General features: G+C 41.2%; 1 protein-coding gene across 1 annotated transcript in view; it reads right to left on the reverse strand.

Moving 5' to 3' along the window:
* Nucleotides 1–22415, reverse strand: part of PHLPP1 (PH domain and leucine rich repeat protein phosphatase 1) — a 191883-nt gene that overhangs the window by 81583 nt on the left and 87885 nt on the right. The window contains exons 2-3 of the mRNA XM_075532660.1: nt 17234–17430; nt 7019–7144 (exon numbers count right to left, since the gene is read on the reverse strand). Coding sequence (XP_075388775.1) covers nt 7019–7144; nt 17234–17430 — 323 coding nt within the window. The remainder of the gene's footprint in view (nt 1–7018; nt 7145–17233; nt 17431–22415) is intronic.

Raw genomic sequence — 22415 nt, forward strand, 5'->3', positions numbered from 1 at the left:
GGCCAGATAGTTTCCTTACATGCTGAAAATAAACCTAAAAATAGTTAATATTTTAAAATATTGGGCAATCAATGGTAGAAAAAACCATCAGCTAAACTTTTCATTCATTTGTTCTCTCTCTCTCACTCTTTCTCTCTCTCACACACACAGTGCAAGTATAAATCCATTTTGTGGATATTTCATGTAAAGTCTTAAGAAGTAAGTTCTATCATTATTATTTTAGTGGCACAGTGGATAAAGTGCTTGCTAACCCGAAGGAGAAAGGCATAGCAGTCTGCTTCTATAAGGCTGTATAGCTTTGAACATACTACTGGAGAAGTTCCCTGTCCTACAGTTACTGTGAATCAAAATTAACTTGATGGCAGTGGCTTGTTATCAAACAAAAAAGTGTACTATTTAGAAACTTGGCTATGGTCAGACAGTAAGTATGAGAAGCCATGAATGGAACACAGACTCCCTACCCCCACATGGCAAGGTTTCTGCAAACATTCAGAGCCTTTCTGAATGGAATATAAGGAGGTTAAGGTCCTAACTCTAGTTATTTCTACACTGGTAATAATGGAGGGCCACTAAATCAAAGTCCTTTCTTCTTCCTGATAACATTCACCTGCACTTGTTGCAAGTTTTGGTGTGGGCAAAAGTGTGTGTGTGAACTTTCTTATACAGAGTACTAAGCTGCACTGTAGGGTGCATGGACCCAGCTTTCTACTGGGATACACGACAGGGGGAGGGAAACCTCCAGTTTTCCTCCTCCCACACTGCCAAAGCACACGGCCCTGTGTCAGTCTCCTGCTCTCTGCTGTCTGGTGCTGCCCTTCATTTTGACAAGCACAGCACACACGTACACAGACCCATCACAATGAAATAATACGACCAGGTTAATACTTGATATGTCACAAATTGTTGGTGACATATCCATAACCTAACTGGTGCTTCACTGCCCTGCCCTATCTCTTGGAACGGAAGCACTTTGAAGCCAAAGTCTCTCTTTGTCCATAGCTTCATTGGGTCAATAGTGCTATAGTTTCCCATGACACGCCACAATCCCTCTAGTCACTCAAGGTTAAAAACCTAGAAACCATTTCCCAACTCCTGCCATTTCCTCAACTAATATGTAATTTATCAATCACCTGTCACTCTATGCCCAAGCACCCTGAATCTGTCTTCATTCCACTGTGAAGTCATGCCCAGAGCCTCATGACAGCCAGGTCACTGTTCTCGCCCTCCACAATCCAGCTCCACACTTGCAATGGCAGCTCGATGACTTTCCTGAAGGAAACTCCTCATGGACCCTTGATTCATGTTCTGTAACAGCTGTTCCTCTCGGGCCAGGGAGCCTGTAGCTGTAACTCTCCCATAGGTCTACCTAGAGGCCTTCGCACTCTGGCTCCCCAGTCAGCCTGGAGAGCAGCCCTGTTTCCTGTTTGCTCAAACGCCCATCCTCAAGCAGTTTCTCCCTGCCCCCTGCCAGGTCCCCCACCTCACATTCATGTTCACATGTGCCCACAATGACTACCTGGAATATTTTTGCTGCCCCTCTGCCAAGTATTCTGTCCTTCTCCAGGGACTAGTCTCTCCTGGTAACCTGTCCCAAGTTAGTGACACGAAGTCTGGTCATCCTGGCTTCTTAAGGGCTGGCTGTATTTTATTCAAGACACATTGGTTTGTACTTCAGGCAATCCACAGTACTTTCAGTATTCTTTGTCAACATCATAATTCAAATACATTCATTCTGTGGTCTTCCATACTCACTGTTCAACTTTCACATCCATATGAAGCAACTGAAAAGACCATGGCTCGGGTCAGGTGCGCCTTAGTCCTCAAAATGACAACCTTGCTCTTCAAGACTTTAAAGAGGACTTTGTGCAGCAGATTTGCCAAATGTCTCACATTGTTTGATTTTGTGACTGCTGCTTCCATGAGCATTGATTATAGATCCTCAAACAAAATGAAATCCCTGACAACTTCAACCTTTTCTCTATCATGATGTTGTCTATAGGTCCAGTTGTAAGAATTTTTGTTTCCTTTACATTGATTTGTAATCCATACTGAATCTGCAGTCCTTAATCTTCATCAGCAAATGCTTTAAAGCAAGTAAGATTATGTCATCTCCATACCACAAGTTGTTAACAAACCTTCCTCCAATCCTGATGGCGCAGTCTTCTGAATACAGTCCACCTTCTCAGATAATGTGTTTACCATACAGATTGAATCTGTATGGTGAGAGGATCCGACCCTGCCACACACCTTCCCTTGTTATAAACCACCCAGTATTCCAGGTACCGGTTCTTCATAAACACAAAGAAGGATTCTGGAGTTCCTATTCATTTCAATGTTAACTGTAAGCTTGTTGTGAAGCAACAGTCAAAAGCCTTTTCATCATCATTAAAATACAAGTAAACATCTTTCAGGTATTCCCTGCTTTCACTCAAGATCCATCTGGCATCAGTAATGACATCCGTTGTCCCACATTGCTTTCTGACTCCACCCTGATTTTCTGGCAGCTCCCCCCCATCGATGTACTGCTGGTATTATTGTTGCATGATCTTCAGCAAAATTTTGCTTAATGTGATATTAATGATACCATTCAATAATTTCCATACGTTGGTGGGTCACCTTTCTTTGGAATGGGTACAAATATGGATCTTTTCCAGTTTGTTGGCTAGATAGCTGTGCCCAAATTTCTTGACATAAATGAATGAGTACTTCCAGTTCTCCATCAGCTTGTGGAAACATTTCAATGGATTTTTTTGGTCAATTTCTTTAGCCTTGTTTTTCATTCATGCCTTCAGTGCACCTCGGACTTCTCCTTTAGTCCCATAGGTTCTTGATCATACGCTACCTCTTGAAGTGGTTGAATGTCAACCCGTTCTTTTTGATCCGTGACTGTGTGTTCCTTCCATCATCTTTTGATGCTTACTACATCGTTCAATATAGTGCCCATTTAATTCTTTACCACTGAATCTCCAGGCTTACATTTTCTACTCAGTTCTTTCAGCTTGAAATAAGCTGAGGTGTTCTTCCATCTGGGTTTTCTAACTCCAGGTCTTTTTACATATTATTATAATACTTTATTTTCTTTAACTGCTCTTTGAAATTATCTATTTAGCTCTTCTACTTCATTTCTTAGATTTGCTTTAGTAACTACATTTCAGTGCAAGTTTCAGAGTTTCCTCTGATACACACTTTCATGTTTTCGTTCTTTTTAGTGACCTTTGTTTTCTTCACATATGATGTTCCAGAAGTCACCCCATAGCTCATCGGGTCTTTGTCATTCATTCGTGTTCAGTCTGTGGAATCTGTTCTTGAGATGTTCTCCAAATTCAGGAATATATTCAAGATTGTATTTTGGCTCTTGTGGACTTGCTTTAAACACCCGCAGAGTGTTTCTTCAGCTCCAAACTGAACTTACATATGAGCAACTGATGGTCTGTTCCACACCAACCTCTGGTCTCATGCTGGCTGCTAATATTGAGCTCCTCATTGTCTCTTCCTAGAGATGTACTTAATTTCATTTCTGCATGTTCCATCTGGTGAGGTCCATGTGTTCAGTCAAGTTTGAATAAGGATTAGGAGGTCCACTTCTGAGAGATTAGAACACTGAAACCTCTGAACACTAGGAAGTTACTAAATCAATATTTGTTGATTTCAGAACAGTAACCTATTAGCTCTGCGGGTGTTTAATATTTAAGACTAATAAAGCCAATACCTGTTAGTGTTTATATTATTACCATTTCAATCCAAACAATCTGCAATGGTAGGTTTAGTAATTTACATACACTTTTAATTACCTCTTTACTTATGTTTAAGAATTTATACCTCTCCATGTTCAAAAAAAGGACCACTGGTAATGTGGTGGGTTACGCACTGCCCATAACAGCAAGGCCAGTGATTCAAACACACCAGCTGCTCAATGGGAGGGAGAAGAGACTATGTCTCGTGGGAATTTAGAGTCTCAGAAACTCTATGGAACAGGCTGCCTCTGTCCCATAAGGTCACCACTACGTGTTGTAGTCAACTTGAGGACAGTGGATAGGGTAGGTAGGTTCCAAAAATAATTTAAATCAGCTGGTTATCACACTCTATTTACTCTGAAAGATCAAATTGTCTCTATAGGGCATTCTACAAACTCCCAGCCAGTATGCCTCAATAACCGGAAGATGGAGAAATTGATGGGGACCATAAGAGGCAAGACAACTAACCACAATGTGGTATCTAAAGTAGATTCTGGTAAAGAATGAGCATGTCGATAGAAAAATTACTGATACACAAATCACGTCTACAGTTCAGTTAGGGCTGATGCACTAATGTGGATTTCTTAGTTTTAACTATATAAGAAGGGGAGTGAGGGTATCCAGGAACTCTCTGTACTAACTTTCCAACTTTTCTATAAATATTTACTATCCACTGTATCATCATCATATATAACAAAGTTTATCTAAAGTATCAACACCTCGACGGAGAAATTTGCCATAGTAGAACCACAGATGGACATTATTCGGAGTAAAGCGGAGTGTAGATCACTGCCGACTCATTGCTTTCAGTTACATACCGAGGGGACTTCATCAGGTTTGTGGGAACGTTCATATCTTTCCATTCTAGTTTCTTCTCCTCAGACGAAGCAGACCGGCAAACACATTGCCATCCCATTGATTCTGAATCAACAGGCATGCTGCAGAACAGAGCAGAACTGCCCTAGTCGGTTTCTGGGACTACAAATCGTTTTCTTTTTTTTAATCATTTTATTAGGGGCTCATACAACTCTTATCACAATCCATCCATACATTAATTGTATAAAGTACACTTGTACATTCATTGCCCTCATCAATCTCAAAACATTTGCTTTCCACTTAATCCCCCGGCATCAGCTCATTTACCCCTCCCTCCTCACTCCCTCCTCCCTCATGAACCCTTCATAATTTATAAATTATTATTTTGTCATATCTTGTACTTTCCGACATTTCCCTTCACCTACTTTTCTATTGTCCGTCCCAGAGGGAGGAGGTTATATGTAGATACTTGTAATTGGTTCCCCCTTTCCAACCCACCCTCCTTCCACCCTCCAGGTATCACCATGCACACCACTGGTCCTGAAGGGATCATCCGCCCTGGATTCCCTGTGCTTCCAGCTCCTACCTGCACCAGTGTACATCCTCCGGTCCAGCCAGACTTTACAAATGTGGCCAGACCAGAGGATGCACACTGGCACAGACAGGAACCGGAAACACAGGGAATCCAAGATGGGCAATCCCTTCAGGACCAGTGGTGAGAGCGGAGCCTGTAAATCTTAGCAGAAGTAGAAAGCCCCATCTTTCTCCTGTGGAATGGCAGTTGGTTTCAAACTGCTGACCCTGTAGTTAGCAGCCCAACATATAACCCACTACACAGCACTTCACATTTTGAACCACAGGGTAATTTTAACATACCTAAACAGGTGCACATGCTCAGTCTAACACCACATTAATTCTACATGCAACCCTGTGGGGACACTGTCATGCCGCCTGCCCCATTTTCTCTGGCTAGGTGATGCTTTCTGCATTTCGAATCTCCATTTGTGTATTACAACTTGCAGCTGTTTCGTTGATTCTGACTCACAGGAACCCTTTAGATCAGAGGAGAACTGCCCTCCAGAGTTTCCAAGACTGTCTTCAGGGGCGCAGACAGCCTCATCTTTCACCCAGGGAGTGACTTCCAAGTACTAACCTTTGGTTTAGCATCCAAGTGCTTAACTATCATGCCACCAGGGCTCCTTATTTGTCTATTGGGTGTGGAGACTTTTCTAAGACTCATCACCCTAAACCCCACCCACTGCCCCATCTGTATGAGGAGGCAAAACAAAAGTTCATCTGTGACATCTTGTCATCCGAAAAACAGTTTTTATCCAAAGCGGCCAGTATCAATACTCCAGTGTGGCCGGTATTTCAGAAACAGCTGCCAGACATCATGCACACATCTTCTGCTGTTTTACAAAGTTATTTACTGACTCATTCATTTGGCAGATAATTGCATCACCGAGTAGCACATGAATCACACTGGACTTAAGATACCAAATAGGATTATAAATGTAAGAATATGAAAACAAATTCCATTGTGATGTTCTGGAACCCTAGAGGAGTTTCATCATAAGCACCCCCAAAACCCAGGCACTAAATCCTGCAATCCAGCCCATCTTCTAGCCCAGTGGTTCTCAACCTTCCTCATGCCCCGGCCTTTGAATACAGCTCCTCATGTTGTGGTGACCCCCAACCATAACATTATTTTGTTACTACTTCATAGCTGTCATTTTGCTACTGTTATGAATCAGGCAACCCCTGTGAAAGGGTCCTTTCTCTCACACACACACACACACACAAACACCAAAGGGGTCATGACCCATAGGGTTAAGGACCGCTGTTTTAGGCAAAGCTTTATTCATGAGATTAGAAGAAGAAGAAAACAACCTTACAGTCTTAAACAACTGTTTTATAAATGAGACTTTAAGATATCTATAGACACAGTATTTGAAATGCGTCTATTACATCACAGGTCATAGTAATATTTGTCAGTCACGAGGATGAACAGTTAAACAAAGATATAAAAAAACAATTAAGTCACCCAAAATGCATAATACAGGTGAGAAAGGGATGTCACACAGTTTGTGTGCTTATAAGAAAAACAGAAGGAAAAGGTATAAGAATTCCCTATTTTGAGGTTCTATAATTGTCTTGCCTAATCAAGTCCTTAAATATTCTCAGTCTCATTTTTCTCATCTGTAACATTAGTATCGCCAGTCTACCCAGTGAATTTTTTCCCAGTGTGTACGTTAAAAAATCTGGTGAATAAAACACTTATTAAAACTCTTTTCAGCCAAAATTAGCTTTACACACTAAAAATTGTTAGTCACTGGCATTAGATTACATCTTTAAAACTTCATGTTTTAAAAAAATTCATGTTTACTATATTTGGAAGCTGGGTAAAGCAGAAAATAACTTTTAGGTAGGTAGAAATGGAAAAGAATTCTTGGGCAAGGCTCACTTACCTTGGAGACTTGTCGAAGCCACCTTAAATACTCTGTGAAAGTATCAAAACAAATGTAGTAAGTCTGGCTCTGGGGTCCAGAAGAGCTAAATGCTAAACAATGCTGGTGCTTTTTCACTTCTTCTACCTGTAAAAGCAGAGAGACAAACACAAGCGAATAGGCAAAGTCAATGACATATTTCATCATGTAACTGGAATCAGTGAGTCAATTCAGAATTGCATCTTTACCATAATAAGGTTCCTTAGAACTTCAAACACCTAAGTTTCTAAGAAGCTAAAAGGGGATCTTGTCTATTTGTTTGTTTTCTATTAATTTCCCCACCATGCGGGCATTCTCATCTTCTTAATTAAAACAGAAATAGAATGGAATGTTTAAAATTCTTATCCTTCTACCCTCAGAAAAGAATTCTCTTGTTAGGAGAAGTTTTACACCAGGGGGACTTTTGTGCTACTCTAAATGACAATCTTTTTTTAAAAAATAAAAATAAATAAAAAGGCTTCAAGTGTGAGTATGTGCGTGTGTGTGTGTGTGTGCTGCGTGCATGCGTGTGCACATATATGATCAGTCTGGTGAAGAACTCTACCGAAGTCCTCCACATAACAATACAGTCAAGTCAAAGGTCCACTCCAGTAAATTCTTCACTAGCAGGGAAATCCTAATAAAGCAATTTAAGTATTACATAAACTTCTACTTTCATTTACCAGTATGATCACAAACCAAATCACAAAGAAAATATTTTCCAAAAAATTAAACTTTAAAAATACTAGACTGCTCTCAAATCACAGTGTAATTAAAGTACCAATTTTAAAAATGACAAATTTAGTCTCTTCATGTCCAGTCATATATACAGCAACTACCCACATTTTCTAGATCTCATGTCCATTAGTAGGCACCTGTTAGCCCACTTTTAGTGCATGCTGCCATCTGGTAGGGGCCTGAACAAAGTAAGTGTGTCTGAAGTAATAGGTCTTACTCTACTGATGCTGGCAGCAGGGACCCTTGGGACATATACACCCAATTAATTATATCAGAATCCATTATTACCTCTCAAAAATTGTTTTTCATTTTATTTAAAATGTCTTCCATTACCAAAAACACATGGTTTCAGTAAGAAATTTGAAGTGAAAAATATGGTCTTGAAATTAAAGAAAATTATTAACACACGTCTAAATAACTTGTCAATAAAAATAGAATCAAAATCAAATATTTTTAACTTTTTGAAACAGCAATTATAAAAATAGCACCTATGAGAATTTGTGGAATGTGAATATTTAGAAAGAGGTATTCTTAAAAATTCATGCTAGAAAACAGGGCAAAAAATAATTTTGTAGGTAGGCGTGTGTCTCAAGAATTTGGGGGAGGGTGTGTGGGACTCAAACCAAAAACAGAATAAACTCAAAGTAGAATGAAGCTAATGACAATGATAGGAGTGTAAATTAACAAAATTAAAACAGGCAATAATGAACATTAACAAAGTTCTTTGAACAAAAGTAATAAAATTGGTCTAGCTGGCAAGTTCTATCAGGAAAAGACAGAAGAGATATGAATAATATTAATAATACAAAGGAGTATGACCATAGATAAAACAGATATTTGGCATGCCCTCAGAAAAAAAGATAGTTTACCAAAATTAATTTAAGGGGACAAAAGGTCTAAACAGTAATACAGCCATTTAAGAAATCAAATGAGTGCTTTAAAAAATACATTCTTAGTAATCAAGTCCATAAAGTTTTACAGATGCATTTTACAAAGTTTCAAGGAACAGATTGTGCAAAACTCTATAAACTCATTCCCAAATAGCAAAAAAAAAAAGAAGAAGAAGAAGAAAGGGGTGCCAGGTACCATACTCACTTTTTTGAAGCCAGTATAAATAATATTGTATTATAATACAATGGAAAGCTACAGTACAATGTCAGTTATAAAGCCCTCTCGTAAGCAAAATGCTGCATTAAGATTCCAATAGTATAGGAAAAATGTATATATTATCAAGGTGAATACATCTAAGGAAAGCTAAGAATGGCTTAACACTTTTAAATGAATAAAATGATTTAGCACATTAAAAAAACAAACCATATCTGATCTGATTCCTGTTACCCAATCCCATCGATACCTCATAATCACACAGGCTGGCGTGCTTCTTCCCTGTGGGCTTGTTGCTTCCCTGCTAGATGGCCGCTGGTTTGTCTTCAACCCTTTAAGACCCCAGATGCTGTATCTTTTGACAGCCTGGCACTATCAGCTTTCTTCACCCCATTTGTTTATGCACCCATTTTGTCTTCAGCGACTGTGTTGAGAGGGTGAGCATCACAGAAAGCCAGGTTGTGAGAACAAAGTGCTCTTGCATTGAGGGAGGCCATAAGCAGAGGCCTGAAGTTCGTCCACCAACACCTCAGTGTATTGCTTTATAAATACATGTACATAAGCCAATACCTCTATTTTTTTTATTTTAACAATTTATTAGGGGCTCATACAACTCTTATCACAGTTCACACATATACATACATCAATTGTACAAAGCACATCTGTACAGTCTCTGCCCTAATCATTTTTTCTCCTCTTTTCTTTTTTTACATTTTATTAGGGACCCATACAACTCTTATCACCATCCATACATATACATACATCAATTGTATAAAGCACATCCATACATTCCCTGCCCCAATCATTCTCAAAGCATTTGCTCTCCACTTAAGCCCCTTGCATCAGGTCCTCTTTTTTTTTTACAGGTAATCCAGGGTGGCTGATACCTTCAGGACCAAGGGTGTGAGGGGCGATGCTGGGAGAGTGGAGGGTGAGTGGGTTGGAAGGGGGGAACTGATTACAAGGATCCACATGTGACCTCTTCCCTGGGAGAGGGACAGCAGAGAAGGGGGGAAGGGAGACTCCGGATAGGGCAAGATATGACAAAATAATGAGGTATAAATTACCAAGGGCACATGAGGGAGGGGAAAAAGGGGAGGGAGGGGAAAAAAAAAAGAGGACCTCTATTTTTATAAGTTAAAATAAAAAACATATTGTCGAGAACAAGGGGGGGGAGGTCAGAGCAGAGACCCAAAACCCATCTGTAGACAATGGGACATCCCCTCACAGAAGGGTCACAAGGAAAGGATGAGTCAATCAGGGCGCAGTATAGCACCGGTGATACACACAATATTCCTTTGGTTCCTTGAGGCTTCCCCCCCACCCCCACTATCATGACCCCAGGCCTGCCTTCCACTGCAGGCTAGACCGGAGCATGTGCACAGGTACAGATAAGCGTTCACAACACACAGAATCCAGGAACAGGAAATGGGAGCAGCAATACCATCAGGGTAGGGGGTAGTGGGGAGATAAAGGGAGGAAGAGGGCACCTAATGATACAATACCACTTCCCCCACCCTCCCCAGGGGGACAAATAACAAAAATAATGGAGGAAGGGAGACAGTGCCCAGTGTAAGATATGAAAATATTAATAATTTATAATTTACTAAGGGGCCATAAGGGTGGGAGGGGAGGGAAGAAAAAAAGAGGAGCTGATACTAAGGGCTCAATAGAAAGTAAATGTTTAGAAAAAAAGGGTGGTAACATATGTACAAATATGCTTGATACAATTGATTTATGGATTGTTATAAAAGCTGTAAGAGCCCCAAATAAAATGATCTTTAAAAAAGAAAACATATCACTATACCCAAAATTACTCCAAAAAAACCCCCGCATTTGATAATCATCACTCATGACAAAAACTCTTGGCAAACTAGGGAACAAAGTAATTCCTTAGGGTGACTAAGGGTAACTATCAAACATCTAAGGCAAACAAACACCACTGGGAGTGATGAAATGTAATTCAACATTGTACTGGAGTTCTGGCCACTACAAAAAGACAATCATAAGGAAATTTTTTTAAATCACCTAAATATTATATGGTTAGCAACATAACAAACTCAAAAGAACAAACGTTATACCAAGAGTCTTCAAAAAGTTCATTTAAAATGCTTGATATGAACTATGCATGAATTTCAAATTTTGACCCAAATAAATCTGTATTATCCTGTTATGTCTAAACGGGATCTAGTTTGAGGTACAAGCTAGAGGATAAGACATTAGTTTGAAAAAGAGTCCCTATCAGAGCAACATTATTTTCTGGTAAAATTAAAGCAAGAGCAAACATCAAGTTATGGTGAAATTGGGCTCAGTGGATGCCAAACTGGTGCACTCAGATCAGGTACAAAAAAAGTAAAAACCAAAACAGAACTTTCAAAGTAAAAATTTTTAATGTGGGATGAAGCATTTCTTGGAAAAATTGACAAGAAATGAAATAAGACTTTATTAGTACCACCTTGAAATCAGAGTAATGGCTAGCAAGAAATGAACGTGATATAGTGGTTAGACAGCTAGATTTAGAGAAAGGGGGTTGATCTTCCCATGTCTTCAATCGCCCCCCTAGAGGAGGTTGGAAGGAAATCACGTGACCATTAGAAGCCTATGAAGACCCCAAATTCCTACTCAAAGCCCCCAAGCCAGGTGGGAGGTACACCTGGGTGGGCCAAACTAGGCCCAGGCTCAGGTGGGCTTAACCTAGCCAATGGGGCCAACTAGTAGCATCAACCACGCCTCCCCAGCCAGAGGCTTGAAATATCCTGGTTGTGGTAAGGCCATTCTCTCTTCTACCCTGCTCCTGGTCAGAAGCAGGTCCAAAGGTGGGGGCACACAGGCCGCCTGGGCATGCCCCCTTCAGGGCCCACTCTGGACATGCTACGGACTCTCTCTCTCCTGTCCCGCTCTGGTCACAGCCACTCTTGCCCTGTGATCTAGCTCCTTCGCTCTCTGCCCAGGCCCCCAGGCCCCATTCCGCATGTGAGGGTGCTCTTTTCAACGAGGTTGGTTCATGCCCAATTGTGAGCCCCTTTGAGACAGTAAAACGTGAGACTTGTCCTGTCCTTCATAAAAACCCAATTCGATTACACAACGGGCTTCGCCGTGAATTCTTTCATCATTGGGGCCAAGAACCAAGGTATTACCCACTGGAGAAAAGGTACATATAGTCACTGGAAAACCTGCCTGGTCAAGAGCAAGGTCATGGCAACAATTTGGGGGGATGTTCAAGGCATTTTGTTTGTTGACTTTCTGGAGGGCCGCAGAACAATAACATTGGTTTAATAAGAGTGTTTTGAGAAAGTTAGCCAAAACTTGAGCAGAAAATGACTGAGAAAGCTTCCTCCTCTACCATGACAATGCTCCTGTTCATTCCTCTCATCAAACAAGGATGATGTTGTGTGTTTCAATGGGAAATCAGTAAGCAACCAACCACCTTACAGTTCTGACTACTTTGTTTCCCAATCTTAAAAGATCTTTAAAGGGAACCCACTTTTTCTTCCATTAATAAGGTGAAAAGCACAGTACTGGCATGGTTAAAAACCCAAGACCCCTCAGTTCTTTTGAGATGAAAATTTAGCAAGGTGGCTGGACATAAGACCAAGATTCAAAATCACCTGTATTTCTTCACCCAGAGCGAGACCCTCTTGTCTCTTCCCTAGCCGAAGCAAGAAACAGCATGTTTTACAAATGTTAAAAATACAGGAAACCAGAGCCTCCATCAGGCTGGGGCTCCTATGAAAGGAAATCCCCACCCTCACCAACCACAAGGACAGATACTGTAGGCAAGGAATAAATGGTGTGTGAAGTCACTGAGATGGGAGCAGTGAAGAGGGGTTGCCAATACAGCATAGCCTGGCCTATGATGAATGACATACAATTCCATCATGGTACAGTCAAAATGCTCCCACAAATTACCAAGTGCCTCCTGAGGCACAGCAACTCTAGCAGAGAACTACTTACTGTCCAGGGAAAAGTACTTGTTCACCAGGAAATGTATACATCCAGGAATATGTACAGCAGCATTATTCATAATGATATAAAACTGAAAACAATTCACATCCATCAACAAGAAAATTAATGAGAAAGCATGGAATGTTTACAGAGTGGAATACTGTACAGACATGAGAACTGTATATAACAACATGGAATCTTATTATGGATCATAATATTGACTGGAAACATTTCAGCCCAGAAAATAATTTGTATACAGATCAAAAATAAGCAAGTTATAGTTATGTACTAAATTTTCTTTAAAGGTGGAAGAACATGATAAGCATTCATTCAAGGACAGGGCTACCTCTAGATTCGAGTTAGAGAGACAACAGCACAGATGTAAAGAAAGTGCAGGAAGCAGCACACCAACATGTGTGATCGTGAAGGGCAGAGGGGACCAGGTCTCAAACAACAAAGGCGGGGAGAGGGGGTGGGTGGGTGGCGGAATCACATCACCGTGAATGAGGGGGAGTGCATGATGGGGACCCAATGCCCATCTGTAGACAGCTGGACATCCCTTCCAGAGGGGTAGTGGGGAGGAGATGAGTCACTCAGGGTTCAGTGTAGCAACAATGAAACTTAAAACCTGCCTCCAGTTCTTGAATGCTTCCTCCCCTCCCAATTATCATGATCCCAATTCTACCTTACGGACCTGGTTAGACCAGAGGATGCACAGCGGTGCAGTAGAGATCTGGAAACACAGGGAACCTAGGAAGGATGAACCCCTCAGGACCAGCGGTGGGAGTGGCGACACCGGGAGGGAAGGGGGTGTAGAAAGGGAGAACCAATCTTGGGGATCTATGTGTAACCTCCTCTCTGGGAGATGGGCAATGGGAAGGTGGGTGAGGGGAGACGCCGGGCAGTGTAAGATAAAATAATTATTTATAAACTATTAAGGGTGCAGGGGGAAGGGGGTAGCGGGGAGGGAGGGGGAGGGAAAAAAAGGAAAACGAGCTGATTCCAGGAACCCAAGTGGAAGGCGAATTTTGAGAATGACAAGGGCAACGAAGGTATAAGGGTGGTTTACTCAACTGATGTATGTATGGATTGTGATAGGAGTTGTATGAGCCCCAATAAAAAAAATTATTAAATTTAAAAAAAAAGAAAGTGCAGGTAGGAAAATCAGTACTGATGCAGGGAGAGCTACTCAGCTGAGAAGATGATAGGAGTCCAACTTTATGAGGCTTTATAATTTAGCAAATTTTAAATGAAGTACTACTTAAAATAATTTATTGTCTGGACACTTGCATGTTATATCCTAAAGGAGAAATTTAATACAGAACAGTGATTACAAAGTAAGTAAAAAGTTACCTAGTTAAAAAAAATTCAGCAATTGCATTTTAAGAGAGCCTTCTTATTAAAATTTGATTTTAGAATTCTGCATTTGAAAATATTAACTAATAACTATGCCCAAGCCATATGTCACATTTGATTACATAGTGATTATAGTCAGGCTATAGTGATTATAGTCAGGCTATGGCCTATCTCACACCTACAAATTAATCTCACACCAAAAAACAAACTTCCCATTCTACTCCATGTACTCCCTGGGTGAGACAGATGTTAAAGTGCTCAACTGTTAATCCCACTACGGAACCCAGGAAGAAAAGCTTGTTATGTAGATCAACGGGCCCCAAAACCCAGTCAAGGGAGAGTCATGCTAGCCTGACACACTAGGGTTGCCACATTCAGCTGGTTATAGACAAACATTTGTGAAAGCTTAGATTACAGTGAATTATTTTTTCGGAACTCAAGACAACAGGTTTTAAGAGACTGAGGTTTTCAATGGACTCAATTATTTCAAAGGCACAGCCCAAACAGGTTTTACAGGGTTTGCCTGTGAAAAGAGGAAGTTACTAACTTTCAATCCACTCAGTGTTAGACAGCCCATCTGATTGCAGGCTTGGGCACCTAGGGCCTGGGAATCAGGACAAGTCTCTAAGCTCTCAATGAAAATGTTAATTAAACTCGATCTCCTGACCTTATCTGAACATTCCCCAGGCTTTCCTGCCTGTGTCTCTGTGCAGAAGGATCTTTCTGACCATCTCCTTCATGTATCAAAAGATGACTCACCAGTCAAGCTCTACATAATTGACACCTCCTTCATTACTAAACATAATTTCCCACAGTGCCTTTCTGAACCTCTCTTGAAACAGATGTTACTATATCCATCCTCCATCGCTTGATACTACATAATGAGCTAGTCAAGGACAGGAATAGCATGGGGGTGGTACCTTTCTTGGTATTTTCAGGTGCCACGAACACTGCCTTCCCCACAGAGGCTATTTTATTATTAAACAAATAAACAAACAAAAATACCAAACCAAACCCTCAGCTGCTGGGTCAATTCTGGATCATCGTAACCCTGTCAGACAGAGTAAAACTGCCCCCCAGCTTTCCAATGTTGAAATCTTTGGGAAAGCAGATGGCCACACCTTTCTCCTACAGTGATTGGTGAGTTTAAACTGCTGGCCCGGAGATTAGCAGCAAAAGTCTAAACCACTGCCCCACTAGGGTTCTTTTGGAAATAGGTATCCCCCAAAATAAACCCACTAGTTATCTCAAGTCAATTTTGACTCAGAAGTGACCTTACACAACAGAGTGGAACAGTTCGCTGTTTCAAAACTGGAAATCCTGACAGCTTCAGGCAGCTTTGTCTTTCTCCCAGTGTGGCTGGTGGAGTCAAACCGCTGACCTTGAAGTTAGCAACCCAATGCTTATTAAGAAAGAGTTACATTTAATTTGCCTATATAAATGCCTAACTTCACAGAGAGAAGAGAGAGGGATTGCGAGCTTGTCCGGTCATGCTATGTTAAACATGCATTTTTAGTGATTAACATGCATTTTTAGTGATTAACATTTTTAGTATTAACGATGATGACGAATTTCTTAGTAATCCATCTGAAGGGCAGGATCTTCGACAGAAAGTATCAGTCATAGAGTCTTTCATGATCAGAAAAAAGGTGAGGAGCAATAGTCTCAAGGGGATGACTTCATAAAACAGTCCTGCAAGTACCTGGCAGCTTTTCTGAAGCTTACAGCTTCTTGAGACAAGAATGTACAATTGCAGAGAAAAAAAGTTGGCCCAGGCTATTTACTTACAGGGAAAGACGAGTTTAAACTCGAAAATGAAGGATGGTCCCGCTGCACAGCAGGTGAGCAATAAAACCATTTATTACTGCACACATATCCGGCCGGACCTTATTCACTCCTAATCCCTGGAACCAGCACATCGAGTCATCAGTTTTCAAAGTATCCCCGCAGAAGCAACAACTGGTTTCTTCCTTCTCCTCTCTGTATGTTCCCCACCTGCCTATTTTTATATGCTTATTCGGGGGGGGGGGGGTATATAACATGTCCCCAATTTCCAACAATCCATTTTCTCACCCAACTCTGCCTTCCCGTGCACTACCAGATGATCAGCTCATCAGGGAGTACTGGCATACAATTAGGTGAAGCTGCCCTCTTTCATCATGGGGGACAAAGGAAGGGATGCAGCATTTTCCCAAGCACTATGGTTTTATAAAGGACAGCAGTGAAAAGAGTTAACATGCCCCGAGAAAAGCAGCTAGTAAAGGCAGAAATTTCTCTGGCTGGCTAAATCATGTTCCCTCAGAAATGAATAACATTTCGGGCCCCCAAACCTCCCCCTGCCAACATGTAACAGCTCCAAACAACTAGGCCGGCCACCCAACACAAATAGAGGTCGGGCAAAGTGGGCTAAAAAACTTCAGAACAAAAAAAAAAAAAAAAAAAAAAAAAACTTCAGAACTGCACAAACCTAAACACTGTGCCTCTTGGCTCAATGGTGCCACGACCCCAGGAGGAGGGACCGTCACACCCACTCCTGTCGGGGCATTTCTGACTGAAAACCTATGGGTAGGATGGAAGATAACTGCTCCTGGGGTTTCCAAGGCTGTAAATTGACAAGAGCACACTGCTTCATCTCTCCCTCCTAGAGCAGCTGGTGGGCTGAGGCTGTAAATCTCTACTTCTACATCACTCTCCTGAGGAGCAGGTAGTGGAATCGTATCACTGGCCCTTCGATTAGCAGCCCAAAGCTCAACTCAAGAGGGACTGTTGTAATATACCACATAAACATGCTCAGGATATAAAAAGCAATGACCATATCACTGAGCTTAGAATTAGCAGTGAAAGTCAACTAGAATGTGAGCCAGTGGCCGTGGTTATCTCCCACACTTGCTCACTAGTGTAGCACGAGAGCTAGAAAAGACTTATGGATGAGTCAGTAACCATCTTCCCATGACCAGACAAATGGGCCCAAGTAAGCGCCTTCACATGCCAGAAAAGCAACATGTTCAGGCTCAACAGGTCAAGAAGCCAACAATCTGATTGCTTCAAACTTACTTTTCCACCAATTAGTGGCAGGATGTGCATCTTTCCCGTCATGCTATCTTTCACAGACGACACTATCAGGCAGGTCCCACACAAGATGACTTGGCGTCTCGTCCATCGGTTCACTGGCAACTGCATTTTGCCTTTCCGGACATTATACATTCCTGAGAGTTGAATCCGCTCCCAGCTGCCAGTGCTGTGAGGTTTTCCTGAAACAAGCACAAGCAGACATTTTAGTCTTAAAAGAAACTGGCTTTTCTTCTACCCGTCTGCATACTAAATAAATTACTTTGACAAGAGAGAATGATTATAAAGGTAAACCTTCTAATCTTATAATTGAGAGAATCCAAGACATGCCATACTGCAATGCACAGTAAAATCTGCCCACCGCTCCCCAAGTGAAGGTTCCCAATGAGTAAAGCCCAGGGCTTCCCCGGCAAACCCAAGGAAGAGACTGCTGTAGTTTTGCTTCCAGTTAACCTTCAGTATGAATTGGGTGATGGTTTACAGAACAAACCAGCTCTCCAGTCAACAATCACACACATTCTGCTGCACGGCCGCAATCCCTAGAAGATGCCAGCACTTACTCCACTCATTCCTTGTTTCCTGTATCCATTTCTCTTCCTTTCCTAACCCTTCTGAACTTTGTCCTGGGGTAAATCCCACCCTTTGACCTCAAATGGTTGAGAGTTTTAAAGAATGCTATTTTCTAGTGTTACTGTTCCCCTAATAGTCTATTGTTCAGTTGAAAATTGAGTGGAGGGGAGGGAAGGTCATATCCAGACCTGAATGGGCCATTATCTCAGGGTTTCTACCAGGATCCATACAACCAGTCAGCATGGTCCCTTTTTATCATTTTGAGTCATGTTCCACATTTCTCACCCATTATATACAGAACCGTCTAAGGTGATCCTGTTCAGAGTAATTGGTAGTGGTAGCTGGGCACCATCTAGCTCTTCCAGTTGAGAAGGTGGATGTTAGCATGGTCCATTAGTCCATGGGACTGGTTCTTTTTCCATTCTAGACAAGAAAAGACTAATAGTAGCATCTTGGATGGTCCCTCACAAGTTTTCACTACTCCAGTGCTACTTATCAAGGTAGAGTGTAGAACACTGTCATTGTGGACTATGCTGTGCCAACTGACCTTAAGGTCCTCTACCACCAGGGTCCTGAGTCCTCCGAATGCATGACTTGTTCCCTCAGGGTAATTGGTTATATCTATAATTGTTTTCCTAACTTTACCCCTATAAGCTCTGCTACATTCATAGATATAATTTCAACATAGGTAAATACACCTGTAGAAAGATATCAAACCTACGAACATTCAGCCATCACTATGGATTACAACTGAATGTAAAGAAAACCAAATTCTTCACAACTGGACCAACGGGGAACATCCTGATAAATGGGGGAAAGACTGAAGTTGAACTTTGCAATTAATATCTCGTTTTGATTGGCATCTCTCTAATGGTAAATGAATGGGGCTGGAACATTTCTTCATATGGTTGTTGACCACCTGGTATCTTCTTTGGTGGTTTTTGTTCATGATCTCTGCCCACTTAAAATCATTTTATTGGTGGCTCATACAGCTCTTATCACAATCCATACATATATCACCTTTTTCCCCCTCCCTTACCCACCCTTGCTCCCTCATCAATCCTTGATAATTTATAGGTTATTATTTTTTAATGCCTTACACGGAATGATGTCTCCCTTTACCCACTTCTCTGTTGTCCATCCCCCTGGCAGAGAGTTATAATATGTAGATCATTGTGATCGGTTCCCCTTTTCTCCCCCCATCTTCCCCTTCCCCTCCTGGTATTGCCTCTCATTATTGGTCCTCAGGGATTTATCTTCTCTGCCCATTCTTAATTAAATTATTGGACTTTCTGTTGTTGAGATGCTGAAGTTTTCTATACATTTCAGAGATTAGTCCCTTGTCTGATATGCGATGGATAAAAACTTTTTTTCTGGTCTAGGTTACATTATATTTTTGGTGAATTTTTTAAGGCACATAAATGACTAAGGTAAAGGAAGACCTATTCATCTAGCTTGTCTTCTGATTTTTGTGTGTTTTCAGTTATATTTGTTACTGTGTTTTCGCAATCTATTACGGCCCCTACGTTTGGGATGAGTATCTCTTTTACCTTGTTTTAATTTTCCTCTGTATCTTTGACAGTTTTGCATTTAAAAACAGATAAATTCAAGATGATTATGGATGGCCTTATTAAATAAATACATGAAAAGAAAATGTTATAAAGACTGGGATTGGAAAACAACATCTAGCATTTAATGAAACTAACCAATTTTACTAGAATAAATTTTTATTTTTCCTTCTACAAATATTTGATGTATATAGGATACTAAGGAGATACAGCAAATAAGTAACTTTTCTAATAAGAAAATAAGACTCTATAGCCATAGAATACAATCTCAAAGACAAGCCTCGCACCACTGCATGACAGATGGTTCTGGACGGGCCATGCTTATGATGTACAGAGGATATACAAAGAGACAGCAATGCACACGCTGAGACACACACACAGGAAGGGAGGGAGGGAGATTTTTTTTACTCTTTAGTCTGAAAAATCCCCAAGATTTCAGAAGAGGTCTCAATAGTCCTGCAGCCAAATGGTAAGATCAGTCTGTTCTTGGTAAGTCCTAAGCACCCACACTGGAATGAAAGGCCTCCTCTCTTGTTCTGGGTGCATTTCAATGCCCTTGTCTGTTCTCCACCAGTGTTCCAGATCAGGCACACCCTCAGGTGCTCAGCTGAGAACCAGGGACTCAAGCGATGGTACTTCATCTGGAGATGAAGGAGGCGATGTACACTACACCGCGTGCCCTTCTTTATGGCAGGCATCTCGTGCCAGCACTAAGAAATGCTAGAACTAACCCTCCATGGAGCTCTCGAAGTTCTGAGTTCTGAAGAGGTGCCATTCGTTTATATTCTAAAAAACAACCATTTCCTGCTAGTTTAAAGCTGGGTCAGTGTTATAAATTTCACTTTAGAAAGGTGACTCTAATCCCTACAGGTGTAGGGTGTTGCTTGATCCAGGAAGAAGGGGAAACAGCAGCAGCAAACAGGGGATGCTGGGACAGACTATGAATGTGAGTGATTTACACACACATGCACATTTTTCTCCCATGGGGCACGTCATAAGCAAGGTGCTCACTATTAATCTGCCGACACTGGCCAGGAGGTGATGGTGGCCTAGAAAAGGCTATGGAGGCGTTCTCCTCTGCCACAAGGGGTCGCTCAGTAGGAATTGACTTGACATCACACAACAAAGATGACAAATGACCAACTGTATTGAACATCTCATGAACTAATGGCCACCTGACACATTTTTTTTTCTGAAATGACCATTCAAAGCTTTTTTTACAATTCAATTGTTTGAACTCTTTATACATTCTGGATACAGGTGCTTTGGGCAGATAATATGGCTCATAAGTACGTTGGGCCAGGCTAAGGCTTGACTTTTCATTTTCCTGACAGTGCATTAGCAGACAAAATTCTTCCACATCAGTGAAGTCCAAAACTTTGCTTTTTTTCTTTCACGCTCAGAGCATCTTACGTGATAGTTTGAAATCTCTCTGATTTTCTCCACCTGTCTTCTTGGTGTGTGTTACAGGTTACACTGCCGTATGAAGTCTGTGACTCACTTTGAGTTAATTTTTTTTTAAAGAAAAAAAAAGGGTACAAGTTCAAGATTGGGCTTTTTGCTGCTGTGTATATGTCTTTCTAAATTGTTACAGGGCCATTATTGAAAAGGTGAACCCTTCTCTGCTGCACTGCCTTGGCAGCTTGACCAAAACTCAACTGACCGTCTATATGCTCAGGAGTCAACTTCCAAACTGCTTTTGCTATTCCAGTGATCTGCCTGTCTGGTAAACCAATACCACAATATCTTGGTTACTGAGCCTTTATAATTAGTCTTAACATGAGGGAGCTGGAGCCTACCTCTATGAAGAATGGGAGTTTTCACTCTTCCTTTCGAATCTGGACGCCTTTTCTCCCATCTTACTGCAGTTGCTAGCGCTCACACATTTGGCATTTTGTCTTACGAGTTTCCACCAGTTCAAACTATTTTATTTCTGTTTTATATCTTCTTTGACAGTTATTTTAGAAGTCTATAATTAAATTCCCAAGGTTTTGAGAATTTCCCAGAGACATGCAGTCCCCAGGTTACAAATGTGTCTTTAATCCTACACTTTTAAATATTCCATGGGGTGTAGCATGGCCATCTACATTTTCCACCTCTGTAATTTGTGCAGCCATCTTTTGGGGGCCTGTATAACTGTGTGCATCTGAAGAAACTGGCCTCCTCCCAGCAATGTTAGCACTAGAGACTCCTCAGGACACAAGATGTCCCAATAAGTATCAAATGTATCAATATGTTTCAAAATCTATATTACTTCAAAAGTTTTATTTTTTCATTTCATTCAAAATGCATTCTACTACTGAAAACACATGGTTTCAACAAAAAGTCAAAGCAGAAAATAATTTGGTCTTGAAAGGTTACATCAAATTTGTAGGTAAGTTGGAATGAAATAGATGCATATAGTTGTTCTTTGGCCTTAATTCTGTGCAAGAAAATCTTCAGTGATTTAAAAGCCACATGTGCAAATGAGCCAGAATGTTCTTAGAGGCAAGGATGGTGAGACTTTGTCTCAGGTACTTTGGACAAGTTGTGAGAAGGACATCATGCTTGGTAAGTGGAAGGGCAGTAAAAAAGTAAGGCCCTGGACAAGATGGACAGACACAGTGGCTGCTTAGATGGGCTCATGTGTAACATCAGTTTTGCGGATGGCGCAGGACTGGGCGGTGTTTGTTCTGTTCTGTTGTGCACAGGGTAGCTGTGAGTCAGAACTGACTCTGCAGCATCTAACAACAGCACCAAATAAAGTCATAAGATGTGATAAGAAGAAGATTTGCCTATGCTAGGAAATAGTTTAACTACAGTCTGTTCTGCCACACCGAGCTTCGTTACTACCAATTGCTCCTATGAGGCAGTAAGTCGGGAAATGTGGTCAGTGTGACAAGTTGATTGTGTTGATCCAGGCAGGTTGGTTTGCTCCTGACAGGGAGAGATGGGAGAGTAAGAGCAGAATCACAACTTCCAGAAGAAGAGGAAAAGATGTTTTGCAAAGGTACTGCCAGCCAGCATTTCCATTCTCTCGTTGCTGTACA

This window comes from Tenrec ecaudatus, chromosome 15 (genome assembly GCF_050624435.1).
Source record: "Tenrec ecaudatus isolate mTenEca1 chromosome 15, mTenEca1.hap1, whole genome shotgun sequence".
Lineage (NCBI taxonomy): Eukaryota > Metazoa > Chordata > Mammalia > Afrosoricida > Tenrecidae > Tenrec > Tenrec ecaudatus.